Source organism: Stegostoma tigrinum, chromosome 9, assembly GCF_030684315.1.
Source record: "Stegostoma tigrinum isolate sSteTig4 chromosome 9, sSteTig4.hap1, whole genome shotgun sequence".
Taxonomy (NCBI): domain Eukaryota; kingdom Metazoa; phylum Chordata; class Chondrichthyes; order Orectolobiformes; family Stegostomatidae; genus Stegostoma; species Stegostoma tigrinum.
Window position 1 is genome coordinate 97,201,413 of NC_081362.1, and position 16,139 is coordinate 97,217,551.

General features: G+C 45.6%; 1 protein-coding gene across 3 annotated transcripts in view; it reads left to right on the top strand.

The window, feature by feature from the left end:
* ptk2ba (protein tyrosine kinase 2 beta, a) overlaps positions 1 to 16,139 on the top strand; it is a 155,910-nt gene that overhangs the window by 74,322 nt on the left and 65,449 nt on the right. For all 3 annotated transcript variants that reach the window (XM_059648789.1, XM_059648790.1, XM_059648791.1), the window contains exons 4-10: positions 3,115 to 3,194; positions 6,056 to 6,118; positions 6,472 to 6,526; positions 9,519 to 9,659; positions 11,635 to 11,706; positions 13,431 to 13,535; positions 15,657 to 15,774. In XM_059648789.1, coding sequence (XP_059504772.1) covers positions 3,115 to 3,194; positions 6,056 to 6,118; positions 6,472 to 6,526; positions 9,519 to 9,659; positions 11,635 to 11,706; positions 13,431 to 13,535; positions 15,657 to 15,774 — 634 coding nt within the window. The remainder of the gene's footprint in view (positions 1 to 3,114; positions 3,195 to 6,055; positions 6,119 to 6,471; positions 6,527 to 9,518; positions 9,660 to 11,634; positions 11,707 to 13,430; positions 13,536 to 15,656; positions 15,775 to 16,139) is intronic.

The following is a 16,139-nucleotide window of genomic DNA, read 5'->3' on the forward strand; positions in this document are numbered from 1 at the left end:
GGTACATGGGAACACCACCCCCTGAGAGTCTCCCTCCAAGCCACTCGTTATCCTGACTTGGAAATATATCACCATTCCTTCAAAGTCACGGGCCAAAATCCTGGAATTTTCTCCCTAAGGGCATTGTGGATCAACCCATAGCACATGAACTGTAACAGTTCAAGAATGCAGCTCACAACCATCTTCTTGAGGGCAACTAGGGACGGGCAATAAATGCTAGCCAGCTACAATGCCCACATCCCACAAGTGAATTAATGAAACAAAACCATGAGCAAATCAAGAAATGATGAGGGAATATAGCAAAGGCAGCCCATTATTCATGGATAACTTTATGTACTTTGGGATTGTCAGACTGGTAGAGAAACCCACAAGGAAGTATTCGTAGAGTGCATTCAGTTTCCTTGAACAGTATGCCATGGATTCAGGCAGATATCAGATATTTTGAATCATGCGATGTGTAATGAGGCAGGTTTAATAAATAGTTTTAAATACTTTTGAAAGTAATATCAAGACAGATAACAAAAGTGTCTTTAAATATATAAAAAGGAAGAGAGAGGCAAAAATGAACATTTAGAAAATGAGGCTGAGGAAATAAAAATGGGGAAGTAGGAAGTATCAGGGAAGTTGAATAAATACTTTGCATCACTCTGCACAGTAGCAGACATAAGTGACATTCCAAAATTACTAAATATTCATGGGACAGAAGGAAGAAAGGATACATTCAATAGCTCTCAGGAGAGAGAGGATGCTTGGGAAATGAATGGGCGAAAGACCACTAAATCTCCAGCATCATGGGCTGTATCATTGTATGTTAAAGGAAGTAGCTACAGGATTAGTGAATGCATAGGGAGTAATCTTCCAGGAATCCTTAGATTCTGGAAAGTCCCAAAGGCTTGTAGAACTGTCAATGTAAGGGGACAAAGAACTGAGTCAATTAGCTTCATATCTGTTATTGGGAGAACGTTAATTCTGTTATGATGGGTATAATCACAGAACATTTTGAAATGCATGATATGAACAAGCAGTTTCAGTGCTGCTTCACGCCTGATGCCTTTACTAGAATTATTTGTGGAGTTCAAGCTGAATAGATAACAAGGAAGCAGTAGTTGTAATATATTTGGGTTTACAAAATGCATTTGATATGATAGTGCACATTAGACTCCTTAATGAGGGAAGAGCAGCCCAATGATGCTGGAGGGTGACACATTAGAATGTAGAGAGCATTGGCTAAGTAATAGACAGAGAGTTAAGATAAAGGGGGCATTTTCAGGTTGGCAACCTGGTATCGCACAGGGATAGGAACATAGAAAATGGGAATAGGAGTAGGCCATTCAGCCCTTCAAGGCCATTCCACCATTCAACATAAGCTTCCAACTCCATCCCCTGTTCCTGCTTTGACCCCTTTGATCTCTTTAGTCCTGGGGGCAATATCTAATTTCTTCATGAAAACAGTCAATCACCCCTTGAGCTTAAAACAGGTTCTCATTGATGACACTTACTTCAGCAAACTGGTTGAGAGAAAAATTGTTTCCTGTTGGTTTTTCAGGCAGTGCATTCAGCAACTGTGCTCTGACATTTTGCTGACAAAGCTGAATGTGTTGCTCTCGGCTCCATTTTATGGCCTTCTCAAAGCTTCAGCTCTTGTGAAAGTGTGAAGATGGGTTCACACTTGAGTAGAATGCTGCTTTACATCCTTTCTTTGAACAGGGCCTTCTGCTTCCCCTCTGTCACATTAGCTGCCTCAATTCCAGTCTTTAGCTTTTCATTGGTGACCACACTCAGTATAACACGCAATATTGGCTTACACTATATGGAGGAGTAGTTGGTAACAGGCTAGTGCCAGCAAACAGTTTTTTAAAATTCTTTCATGAGACATGGGTGTCATTGGATGGGCCAATATTTAATGCTTGTCCCCAGGTGCTCCTTGAGAAGGTGATGGTGAGCTACCTTCCTAAACTACCAAAGTGCATGTGCTGTAGGGGAGGAAGGTCACCATTGACCAGAAGCTGGACTGGTATCACCATATAACCGCAGTGGCTACAAGAGCAGATTGGAGTCTGGGAATACTGCGGCAAGTAAGTCAACTCCTGACTCACCAAAGCTTGTTCTTCATGTACAAGATGCAGTCAGGCTTCTGTTAAGGAGGGAATTCCAGGACTTTGACCCAGAGACAGTGAAGGAACTACAATATATTTTCCAAGTCAGGATGGTGAGTGTCTAGAAGGGGAACTTGCAGGTGGTTGGTGTTCCCACAAATCTGCTACCCTTATCTTCTCAGATGGAAGTGGTCGTCGGTTTGGAAGGTGTTCTCTAAGGATCTTTGGTGAATTTCTGCAGTGTATCTTGTAGACAGTACAAACTGCTGCTACTGAGCATCTGTGGCGGAGGGAGTGAATGCTTGTGGGTGTGACACTAATCAAGCGGCTGCTTTGTCCTGGATGGTGTTAAGCTTCTTGAGTGTTGTTGGAGCTGCCCCCATCCAGGCAAGAGGGGAGTATTCCATCACACTCCTGACTTGTGCCTTGTAGATGGTGGTCAGGCTCTGGGGAGTCAGGAGGTGAGTTACTCACTGCAGTATTCCTAGCTTCTGACCTGCTCTTGCAGCCACTGTATTAATGACTAGTTTCTGGTCAATGATAATCCAGGGATGTTGGCAGTAGGGAATTCAAAGATGGTGAGACCATTGAATATCAAGGGACAGTGTGATTAGATTGCGATGGACATTGCCTGGCATTTGTGTGTTACAAATGTTACTTACCAATTGTCAGTCCAAGCTTGGATATTGTCAGGATCTTGTTGTATTTAAATATCACATAATTATCATTAAAAAGAGACCATTCAGCCCATCCAGTCTGCTCCCACCCATGTCAACACCTTCAGTTCTTCACCTGCTGAGTTACAGCTCTTAACTAAAACACACAAGTATTCCTTCAGGAAACACATCCCAGTAATTATCGAATGATTAGGTCACCATCCAACCTTTTAATAGAGCAGTCTTTATGTGTTTACTGTCACATTTTGGTTGACCTGATGATTTCAGGGTCCTTGACCCTCCAGGGTTCATTCCTGTTTAATCAGATTACAGAGTCTCATTAGCTGACATTGTGTTGACAGGTTCGCAGTGACTACATGCAGGAGATTGCAGCTCAAGTCAGTCAGGAGATAGCCATGAAGCTGGGCTGCCTGGAGATCAGGTAAGACTCCCTCTTTAAGAAATGGGGCACTGTACTGAGCTCCACCTCACCCTCCGTTTCCACCTGAGGCCAATGGGGAACTCGGGTGGATGGCAGCAGGGCAGCTCCTTTCACTGTATCCCATTGTGGGCAGTTGTCAAACCTGATGCACAGGGTTTTGGTAACCTGATGGAGAGATTGAACAGAGTGGAAACAGAAAAGAATAAAGTTCTCAAAACCGGTGCAACCTCACTTTAATCCTCAACATGTTGGCTTGAGATTTGAGATCATTCTCTTTCTGTTCCTCTGCTCAGTTCACTCAACTTTATATCATCTCCAAACCTGAATGAGAAACAGGTAATTCAGGAGAAATAAGGCTTTGCACTTCTCAACATTAAGGACACTTCTACAAAAAAATCATAAACCCCTGAAACAGTGAGCCTCCATTCAGAATTAAAGCGAGTTTGTTTAATTCCAGTTACTCGTGATGTACTGGTTAATGAGGCTCTGATTTCTGATTGGAGGTATGTCTTTAGCACCCAGGTCTTCCTGTCTCCATGCTAAACATCCTAACAGTCTTGCGGGAAACATCAATTGCTGATTAAAAATGAGAAAAAAAACTGGATTCTCATTAGTGAAGAAGTTGGGCAGCAATCAATGAAATTATAACTAGAATTGCAAGCACGATTGATGGTCATTCTGTGTAATGGACACTCTGAAGGGAAACTTCTTGTTATCATTAAAGTGACCGAGACTGTGGATTGACAGTATGATGTGCTAGCCCCTCGCACCATCTTTCCAATTTCTCAGAATGCTGCCGAATGTGATATTGAGTCGTTGAGAGTTTGCTGGTAGCAGGCAGCTCAGCTTCCTGTGATCTCTTTGCTCAACTCCTTATGGCCTGCAACGCTATCACCAAAATAAAATCTATCACAGTCTGCAGCTTTACTTTTTGAAGGTGAACACAGCTCTGTGCTCTTAACATTCATACTTAAAATGTTATGGTTTTACTGGCTTTATAAGCTTGCAGGAATCTGCAGCAAGTTAGCGCGATGTGTGGGGTTCAGATAGTAACTCTCACTGTTCATCAGGTCAAATTAATAATATCAATATGTCATCGAAACAGCGACTATCCCCGAGCGTCCTGTGTTACTGACTATATCTTTACTGGTGTTAATCCCCCTACCTCACACTGTCACCCAGTAACGCAACTCCCGCCCAGCGCCCTGTGTTACTGACTGTATCCCTACTGATGTTAATCCCTCTCTCTCACACTGTCACTCAGTAACCCCTCTCCCCCCCAGCGCCCTGTGTTACTGACTATATCTCTACTGATGTTAATCCCTCTCCCTCACACTGTCACTCAGTAACCCCTCTCCCCCCCAGCGCCCTGTGTTACTGACTGTATCCCTACTGATGTTAATCCCTCTCCCTCACACTGTCACTCAGTAACCCCTCTCCCCCCCCAGCGCCCTGTGTTACTGACTGTATCCCTCCTGATGTTAATCCCTCTCCCTCACACTGTCTCTCAGTAACCCCTCTCCCCCGCAGCGCCCTGTGTTACTGACTATATCTCTACTGATGTTAATCCCTCTCCCTCACAACATCACACAGTAACCCTCTCCCCCCCAGCGCTCTGTGTTACCGACTATATCTCTACTGATGTTAATCCCTCTCCCTCACACGATCACACAGTAACCCCTCTCCCCCCAACCTCAGAGCCCTGTGTTACTGATTGTATCACAACTGCTGTTAATCCCTCTCCCTCACACTGTCTCTCAGTAACCCCTCTCCCCCCCCAATGCCCTGTGTTACTGACTGTATCCCTACTGATGTTAATCCCCCTCCCTCACACTGTCACTCAGTAACCCCTCTCCCCCCCCCAGGGCCCTGTGTTACTGACTGTATCCCTACTGATGTTAATCCCCCTCCCTCACACTGTCACTCAGTAACCCCTTTCCCCCCAGCGCCCTGTGTTACTGACTGTATCCCTACTGATGTTAATCCCCCTCCCTCACACTGTCACTCAGTAACCCCTCTCTCCCCCCCAGCGCCCTGTGTTACTGACTGTATCCCTACTGATGTTAATCCCCCTCCCTCACACTGTCACTCAGTAACCCCTTTCCCCCCAGCGCCCTGTGTTACTGACTGTATCTGTACTGATGTTAATCCCTCTCCCTCACACTGTCACTCAGTAACCCCTCTCCCCCTCAGCGCCCTGTGTTACTGACTGTATCCCTACTGATGTTAATCCCCCTCCCTCACACTGTCACTCAGTAACCCCTCTCTCCCCCCCAGCGCCCTGTGTTACTGACTGTATCTGTACTGATGTTAATCCCCCTCCCTCACACTGTCACTCAGTAACCCCTTTCCCCCCAGCGCCCTGTGTTACTGACTGTATCTGTACTGATGTTAATCCCTCTCCCTCACACTGTCACTCAGTAACCCCTCTCCCCCCCAGCGCCCTGTGTTACTGACTGTATCCCTCCTGATGTTAATCCCCCTCCCTCACACTGTCACTCAGTAACCCCTCTCTCCCCCCCAGCGCCCTGTGTTACTGACTGTATCTGTACTGATGTTAATCCCTCTCCCTCACACTGTCACTCAGTAACCCCTCTCCCCCCCAGCGCCCTGTGTTACTGACTGTATCCCTACTGATGTTAATCCCTCTCCCTCACACTGTCACTCAGTAACCCCTCTCCCCCCCAATGCCCTGTGTTACTGACTGTATCCCTACTGATGTTAATCCCCCTCCCTCACACTGTCACTCAGTTTCCTCTCCTTCGCATTGTTGGAGCCAGACCACAGTTTCATATGACTTGCTAACCTTGTGGTGGTGATGTTTTGAATAAATATTTTCTATTTTTATTCCTTACTTTCAGGAGGTTTTATAAGGACATGCCCCCGAAGGCCCTGGAGAAGAAATCTAACTTTGAGTTGTTGGAGTAAGTGTGGGCACTGTCGGGATTTTGGACAAATGGGGGACTGAGGAAGTGCTTACTGTGTCTCTGCCTTTGTTTCTGATCTCATGAGCTGGTCTCTGGGATAACATGATCTGGACATCCAGTCAAACTACCACCATCGCATTTTGATGTCCCTTTCATCAGAATGTAACTCACTCACGTATAACCAGGTCTCCCTCAGGGCCTGCGTCCTGATCCGGGTGTGACAGGGTCTCCTGTCAATGGCCTGTCTGCTGTTTTTGAGTGTGTAAGCTGCACTTGCGTTCTGATGAGACACAGACAATGCAGCCACTACCTAATGCCACGTTTCTTCATTGTATTCTTTTCTGTTACAGAAAGGAGGTGGGTCTCGATTTGTTCTTTCCTAAACAGCTGCAGGACAGTATGAAGGTAGGTAACCATCTCTGCTTTCAACCTATTTGTTCCTCATTCTGGTCTCATTGTTTGTTCATGGGAGACTTTTTAAAGATGTTAACGGGAACAGACCAGGTAATTGGTCAGAAAATATTTCTGAGAGCCCAGAAACAGGAAGTGTGTCTCACACCTCACACTGGAACTGAAGTCCCGCTGCTCTGGTGTCACTATCCAAATTAAAAGTTTTAATTCGTCAATTTCCTAATTTTATGACTCAGGATGACAGAAAGCACAAACCAGGTTTATCTCCTTAACAAGAGTTCCTGTTTGTTACTAAGAAATAGAATCTAGTTACAGGGAAACAGCGATGAGCTGTTAACATGTCAGTCTACTTTATAAAACCCATGCCCTGTTATAAACGCCTCCTTACACACATATAGACTGATATAGACAGATAAAAACATGGGTGTTATGGACAGAGGGAAAGATTGGGAAGACAGTTTAGAGTTCCCTGTTAACAGGGTTTTCTGAGGTGATTCTTGTGCTGCTCAGATGCTGCTTCTCAATCTTCCTTCTCCAGATGCTTTCAGTTATTTACAGGAGGCACACAAAGACTGATTCACACTGACAACAGCTCTCTGTCTGATTCGTTAAAAGTTGCAGCTTACGGGAACTGCGCAAGGCTTAAAGTGCTGTTTACTGCAGAGAACAGAGAGACACCTCCTGAGCTGGTGGAGATCTGATGGTTTCCCAGTATCTTGTTCATGCTCCCAAAGTTGTTCAGTCTGTTACACTGCTCAAATTGTCACTAGGAGGCAGAAGGCCTGTGGCCTGTGAACATGTGACCAGTTACTGATAACAATCAGCTCCCTGTTGATGGTTAAATCTCCATTTTTTACATACCCTCCTGCTCCACTCCCTCCCTCCTCCACCATCTAGCTCTACCTGGTCTGTAAACCCTGTCCACCGACTGCCTCACAGACAGCTGTGTAAACAGCACTTACAGTGATGATCAGGTGGCTTTATTTCAGAAAGTGCAGCAATCACTTGACATTCCTTAGGTTTTTAAAAGTGTTCCTTTCCCATTTCATTCCACAATCAAAAATACAGAAAGATAAAAATCCATAATCTGTATAATTGTCCAAAAATTAGATTCAGGCATTTTAAAAGAAGTCAGAAACACTAATGATCAGAAAAAGCTGTTCAAGTTTGAACACACTTGAGCAAATGGGAGGGTGATGCAAGTTTGGGTGTTAGTTTTAAATCGAGATTGATCAGTTTTTAATCAGCAAAGTTTACTGGGTATAAGACATAGCCAGGCCTATGGACTTTAGATAAGCCTTGGTTTCATTGAGAGATGGGATAGAGTCAAGGGGCTGAATGGTCTTACTGTTGTGCAACGGTTCGTTTTACCTGGCCTTGGTTCCACTCTGCAACAAGATTCACTTTTGCAGATGACCGTTCTCCACATTGATTTCACCATTCTCTTACGATGGGCTGTGGGTGGGAGGAGGAATGGGGTCATGGGCCAGACCACGATCTGGTGCACGTTCCTCATAGCCCTCGAGAAGGTGGAGTGTGATTGGACCTTTCACCCAGCAAACTTTCACTTGATGTTGTGTCAATGCTGGAGGAAAGGTCTTTGTTTCTGATAACAGCTGCTGGGAATGTTGAAATCCCAGCGGAGGAGAACATGATTCCAGCTCAGTCTGCTCACTCTGGTGTGTTTCTTTAGAATGCTGAATTTAATAACCTGCACTCTTTAGCGCAAGCATTTCATCGCACCAGAAGTTTAACCACTGCTATGTAACACGCGCTGTTTCCTCCAAGCTTTGTCAGCTGTCATCATTGAGCTGCTGTTATTCTGAGTCCTCTTCTGTCCCCTGTAGTCTCCTGCTATCCAGTACAGTGAGTTTGCACATTCTCCCCGTGCCTGTGTGGATTTCTGCCAGGCTCTCTGTGTTTGCTCCCACAGTCCAAAAATGTGCAGGTTAGGTGGATTGACTATGGGAAATTACTGATCGTGTTCAGGGATGTGCCGTTAGCCCTGGGAAATGCAAGGTTACGGGGATAGAGATGAGAGATAATGGGAACTGCAGATGCTGGAGAATCCAAGACAACAAAATGTGAGGCTGGATGAACACAGCAGGCCAAGCAGCATCTCAGCAGCATAAAAGCTGACGTTTCGGGCCTAGACCCTTCATCAGAGAGGGGATGGGGTGAGGGTTCTGGAATAGAGATTCCCTGAGGTTGGTCCGGAGGGAGGAGGGTAACTTCTTCAGGTTAGGCATCCCTGGAAGAGGCTTCGCAGTGAGGTTAAAATAGTATCAGAGATAATGGGAACTGCAGATGCTGGAGAATCCGAGATAATAAAATGTGAGGCTGGATGAGCACAGCAGGCCAAGCAGCATCTCAGGAGCACAAAAGCTGACGTTTCGGGCCTAGACCCTTCATCAGAGAGGGGGATGGGGTGAGGGTTCTGAAATGGGGATGGGAATAGGTTGGGCAAAGGATTTGGGTGGGGTGCTCTTTGGAGTTGGTGTGGAATCATTGGGCCAAGTGGCCTGTTTCCACATTGAAGAGATTCTAAGTATTCTCTGTCATACCCTGTAGTCCCCTGCAATCTCCTGCAGTCCTGTGTCATACTCTGCAGTCCAATGCAGTCACATGCAGCACCCTGAGGCTCCATGCAATAAACTGTGCCCAGGAACAATTCTGCTGCTCTTTTTCAAAATGATGTAGCGACCCTGGGAGGGGAGGCCATGACTTTGTTTTCCACCTTCTCTGTAAGAAGGAAGCTTAGAAACTGCAGCACTCCTTCAGTGCAGCGAGGAATGGTGTACACTGAGCAAAACCTGACACAGCAAAGTGCAGGAACAAACCAATTGCTTTCACTAGTTATAAAGACAGTTAGAGCAGGCTGTTAAGAGTTTTCATGCCTCATTGGAATGCTGCCAGACTGCAGTTTGATTAATGAGCTGCTGAAAGCAGGAACCATCTCACGCTGTCTCTTTGCTCCTACCCACAGGCCAAACATTTGCGTAAACTTATCCAGCAAACCTTCCTGCAGTTTAGCCAGTTCAAGGAAGATGAATGCATTTCCAAGTTTTTCGAAATCCTTCGCACTGTCACCAACTTTGAACAAGAACATTATAAATGTGAACTGGGTGTAAGTCCATTCGGGAATTTCTGCTCACTGCTGTGTGACTGCCCTTCTACAATAGTTCTCATTGTGATGTTGAGTTGTGGAAATGAGAGGAAGTTTCAATTGTTATTATTTTGATAAATGTGTCTGCTTTCATCTTTTCAACACAAAAGACCTCCCAACCTGGATTCCCTCATCTCCTCTCCCAACAGTGTTTACTCGGCTTTCGCTGAGATTCAATCTCAGCTGGTGATATGTCTTTGCTGTTTCTGCCTCTTCCCTGAGAAGAACACAGTGGCTTCAGGAACACCGTTTCTCGGAGCAGGACCTTGTCTCAGTCAGCACACTGAAACAGCCTCTGTCTGTTTTAAAATGGAAACAGCTTGCATTTATCTGATATATCGAAACAAGAACATTCTCGACACATTATAGCACTCCCCATGCTTCAACCCCCAACACAACCTCAAACTGATTTCACCTTCAGTGACTTACAGACTCCCTTACAATGGTATTAGCCATGGAGACAGTGATCTGTCAGGCATTGACAAACATGATCAGTTGATCTGAGTTTGTTAAACTCCCCACAAAGACAGTTTTAACCAATCCACAGTCTAGCAGCATGGTGAATCCAATCTGATGGACCTGAGTGAAATCGGAAAATCAAACCCATCTCAGCAACTGACTCCCTCCAATCTAGGAATACTTCCCTTGTCTCCTGCTTACTCTCTCTCTGTCTGTTTCTCTCTCTTACTCTATCTCTGTCCCCCATCACATTGCCTGTCTCTCTCTCTCTCTCTCTCTCTCTCTCTCTCTCCCACTTTCTCTTTCTCTGTTTCTCTCTACCCCTCTGTCTTTCTGTCTTTCCCCCAGCATAGAACATAGAACATAGAACAGTACAGCACAGAACAGGCCCTTCAGCCCACAATGTTGTGCCGACCATTGATCCTCATGTATGCACCCTCAAATTTCTGTGACCATATACATGTCCAGCAGTCTCTTAAATGACCCCATCTTCCCCCCCATCTCCCACCACCTCCCCGTCACCCTCTCCCCGTCAACCCCTCTCTCCCCACCCCCTCTTCTCTCTTCTCTATCTGTCCCTCTCAGTCCCCTTCTCTCTCCATGCCTCCCTCACTCCCTTCCCCATCGCCCTCACCCCCTTTCATTCCCTCCTGTTCCTCTCTCACTCTCTCCCTGTGTTTCCTGGGAGATCTTTGGAATACAAGAAGACTTTGACTCTGCAGTGTTTTCTCTATTCTTTCACATTCTCCCCATCCTCTGTTTCCCTCTCACTCTCTCCTTTTTTCACCTTCTCCTCATTTCTTGCTGTCTCCTTCTCCCAACTCTTTGTCTTCAATTTCTCCTTCCATTTCTCTTCCCTACTCTTTCTGTCTCTCTTTGTGCTGTTCAAACGAAAATTCTGAGTTTAGCTCTCCGCTGAGTTTTCCCTCCTGTATTGTGCTATGAACTGCAGTCACTCTCTCACCCAGTTGTTTGGTGCCATGTGGATAGTGCCGTGCTCGGAATAACAGCTTGTCTCTGATGTTCTCACCTGAACACTGTGGACATCAAATATCCTCTCAGCCCACTCACCAGCACAGCTCTATCCTGTTCTGATTGTGCAGTTTGACTCACTGCAGCCTACAGCTCTCTCAGTGAGCTGCCACCACATCATTGTCTCAAAACCCTATAAAGCACCCTGAAGTAATCCTCCTGGCTAGTTGTTAAGTGCAGTGCCAAGGGAGTGCTGCACTGCCCAAGGTCCTGCCCTTGCAAAGAACTATTCAAGAATGTTTCACCCCTCTTTGAATGTAGTGCCTTTATAGATTTTCACTTAGTCCTGTGTTCTCCCCTTTGCCGTCCTCAACTCGTCCAACGCTCGTAATGAAATTATCACCGTGTAGAGCTCGTTAAAATGTTTGATGTTTGGAATAGCCCGCCCGTGAAATTCCTCTGTGCTGGTGTCACACTCTGATTATTTCTGTTTTCTGCCTTTCAGCAAGGGTGGACCATCACTGTGGAGCTAGTCATTGGACGTCATGGAATCGGCCAAGTGATCAATAAGGATGGAGTGAGTGCAGAGACTGTATCATTCAGATCCCCAGCAGAGATCTCTGTTCAGGCTAGAACCACAGACAGTGAGTGAAGAATTCAGCAAAGTTGAGGAGTGAGACACATTGACGAGCACCTTCCACGGAATTGAGGGGGATTTAGCAGTTTGGATTAGAAAGTGCCTTTCTGTAAGAAGGCAATGAGTGGTGGTTGATGGAAAATATTCAGCCTGGAGTGCGGTTACTAGTGGTGTGCCTCAAGGATCTGTTTTGGGACCACTGCTGTTTGTCATTTTTATAAATGACTTGGATGCAGGCATAGGTGGATGGGTTAGTAAGTTTGCGGATGACACTAAAGTCGGTGGAGTGGTGGACAGTGTGGAAGAATGTTGCAGGTTGCAGGGAGACTTGGCTAAACTGCAGAATTGGGCTGAAAGGTGGCAAATGGAGTTCAATGCGGATAAATGTTAGGTGATTCACTTTGGGATGAATAATAGGAAGGCAGAATATCGGGTCCATGGAAAGATTCTTGGTAGTGTAGTTTTGTAGAGAGATCTTGGTGTCCATGTACATAGACCCCTGAAAGTTGCCACCCAGGTTGATAGTGCTGTTAAGAAGGCTTACGGTGTGTTAGGTTTTACTGGTAGAGGGATTGAGTTCCCGAGCCGTGATATCATGCTGCAACTGTACAAAACGCTAGTGCGGCCTCACTTGGAATATTGTGTGCAGTTCTGGTTGCCCCATGACAGGAAGGATGTGGAAGCGTTGGAAAAGGTACAGAGGAGATTTACCAGGATGTTGCCTGGTCTGGAGCACAGGCCCTATGAAGAAAGGCTGAGGGACTTGGGTCTGTTCTCATTGGAGAGAAGGAGGCTAAGAGGGGATTTAATAGAGACATACATGATGATCAGAGGATTAGATAGGGTGGACAGTGAGAGTCCTTCTCCGAGGATGATGACTTGAGCTTGTACAAGGGGCACAGCTACAAATTGAGGGGTGATAGATTTAAGACAGATGTCAGAGGCAGGTTCTTTACTCAGAGAGTGGTAAGGGCGTGGAACGCCGTGCCTGCCAATGTAGTTAACTCAGCCACATTAGGTGCATTTAAACAGTCCTTGGATAAACATATGGATAATGATGGGATAGTGTAGGGGGAGGGGCTTAGATTAGTTCACAGGTTGTCGCGACATCGAGGGCTGAAGGGCCTGTTCTGCGCTGTATTGTTCAATGTTCTATGTTCTAACTGGCTTATTTTCATCTTGTTTGTTTATGGGATGTGGGTGTCTCTGGCTTGGCCCAGCATTTCTTGCCCATCCCTAGTTGTCCCTTGAGAAGGTGGGTGTGAGATACCTCCTTGAACCACTGCAGTCCTCCTGCTGTGGGTTGACCCACAATGCCATTAGGAAAGGAATTCCAAGACATGGACATAGCAACAGTGAGGGAATGGTGATGTATTTCCAAGTCAGGGTAGGGAGGTTGAAATAGTGGAGGGAGTGCAATGCCAGCTTAATGTCGCCCTGACAATTGCTATCTGTGGGCTGTTTGCCTCTTGTAGACAGTGTTCACCCAGAGCAGGCCTGAGATGCCCATGGTCATTATCTGTACTGGAGGTGTCTGAGATTCACTAGTTGTGTGGAGCAGAGACTAATCCCATGATATGATTAAGATGTGTTTTATAAGAATGGGATGCTATTTACCAAATTGAAGTAAGTTAAACATTGTTTTATGTTTCGATTCTGAATAGCCTATCACCTTGGCAGAATTCAGCCAAATCAAGTCGATCAATTTTCTCCATTCAGAGGGTGAAAAGAAAGCTTCCCTTCAGCTCGAAATTAAAGGAGCTCCACAGGTACCGACACTCTCACGTTGCTCAACAAATGACCCCCATCCAACTTCACTGTGAACGTCCTTTCTGTTATTTCAGTGAAGTCCAGAACATTTCTAACAGTTCTATTATGGAAAGGCAAAATGTGATAGCACAGGCTTAAAGGGCTGAAGGGCCTGTTCATGTGCTGAATTGTTCATTGTTCTGAAGAAGGGTTACTGGACCTGAACCTTTAACTATTTCTCCCCCCTACAGGTGCTGCCAGACCTGCTGAGTTTATCTAGCATGCTCTGATTTTGTTTGTTGAATCCATCTTCAATGATTCTGCCAACCTTGTTGTTCAAATGTCAGTTTGTCCAGTGCTCTATGAAACCTGTCCCTGGCGTATCTATGACTGTGTTATTTGACTGGGTGAGGCAGCATGATGGTATCCCAGCTATAATGGAGGATTGTGTTCATTGTGATCCCATTATTATCTGAGAGCCCTGCTGGGAGAGCCCACTGTTTGCACCGAAACCAGGATGGGGAGAGGGTTCAGGTGGGAAACATTCTGGGTGTAGGGGAAGGGACTATGTTTGTTATAAATCTGCACAGTGCTGGTGAATGGGAAAGGGGCTGTCATTCTGTCAAGTGGGTATGAATGGCCAAGTACTTGGAGTTCTTAAAACAATTAGATTTTTGGAATTTATTACAATGGGAAGGAGTGTGTTTTTTTTCTGTTATTCGTCACGGACTGAGGGTGTCACTGGCCAGGCAGCATTTATTGCCCGTCCCTAATTGCCCATGGGCCAGTTAATAGTCAACCACATTGCTGAGGGTCTGGACTCACATGTAGGCCAGACCAGGTAGGACAGCAGCTTCCTTCCCTGAAGGACATTAGTGAACCAGATGGATTTTTCCAACAATTGAGAATGGGTTCATGGTCATCGTTGGATTCTTAATTCCAGATATTTTATTGAGTTCAAATTCCACCATCTGCCCTGGCAGGATTCGAACCCAGATTCCCAGAATGTTATCTGGGTTTGTTGATTAACAGTACAGCGATAATACCACTAGGCCATCGCCTCCCCAAACAGAAATGAACGAGGAGGGGTTTAGGGATTTGGCATTTTATGGAACGGGGGCGAATGAGAACAGGTTTTAATACACTAACATTTGAGATGATGGACTAATTCCAGATGACTGACAATGATTTTCTCTGTATTTGGCCTTGGTTATTTCTTTTGAAAATGATGAACAAAAGAAATAGGAGGCTGTTCAGCCCCTTGAGCCTGTTCCACCATCCAATAGGATTGTGACTGATCCGATGTTCCTCACATCCATTTTCCTGCTCTTTCCCCATAATCCTCAATTCCTCAACTGATCAAAAATCTCTCTGTCTCAGCCTTAAACATTCACAAAGAATCTGCCCCGAGCTCCATGTTCCAAAGCCTCACAACCCTCTGAGAGAAGAAATTCTTCCTCCCTGTCAGTCTTAAATGGGTGCTCCCTTTATTGTGAGGCTGTGCCCACTGGTCCCAGGCTCTCCCATGAGGGGAAACATCCTCTCAGCATTAAATTCTTAAATGGCTTGACAGGGTCAATGAGATCACCTCTCATTCTTCTAAACTCCAGTGAGTAAGTTCCCAACCTGTTTGCACTTTGGTCGTAAATCAATCCCTCTAAACGAGAGATCATGATTGTGAACCTTCTCTGAACAGCCTCCACTTAAATGATGCTTTTCCTTCAATAAAGGGACCAAAACAGCCCACAGTACTCCAGATGTTGTTTCCCCAGCTCCTTTCTCAAATGCAGTAAGACTTCCCTACTCTCACGCTCCAACCCACTTGCAATAAAAGCCCACACTCCATGGGCCTTCCTGATTACCTGCTGCCCCTGTGTGCAATCTTTCTGTGCTTCGTGCACTAGTCCTCCCAAGTCCCTTTGTGTTGCAGCTTCCTGCGGTTTCTCTCCAATGAAACAATATTCTGTTACTTTGTTCTCCCTTTCAAACTGAACAACTTCACATTTGTAGTGAGGCTATCCAGGTTTCCCTGAACGTCGATACTTACACATTTCAGTCAGGTTTTCTTTAATTTTTGCTACAAAATGACTATTAGTATTTACCCAATAAGCCAAGCTGTCATCTTTCTGTTAATCCTGCAGCCATTAACAATCACAACCTCATCAGTGGCGATGGCAGAGAGCATGGCGGATTTAATCGATGGCTATTGTCGTTTGGGGAGTGAAACCACCACCTCCTTCATAGCGCAGCCCAAGCGAGGTAGAGATCAGTGACAACATCATGATATTCACATCCAGCTTTAATATGTCTGTCTGTATTTCTGTTTTGTTAACTGACTTTCAGAACATTGCTTGTTTGATAGACTGTAACTTGTCAATCAACCCACAACACAATTCAAGTAGACTGACCACCACACAGTCCCTGTGGAGATGAAGTCCCACTTTCACATTGAGAATACCCTCCATCGTGCTGTGTGGCACTATCATGGAGCTCAATGGGACAGACTTCACACAGATCTAGCGACTCAAGACTGGGCATCCATGAGGCGCTGTGGGCCACCAACAGCAGCGGGATTGTACTCCAGCACAATCTGTAACCTTATGGCCCAGCGTATCCCCGACTCA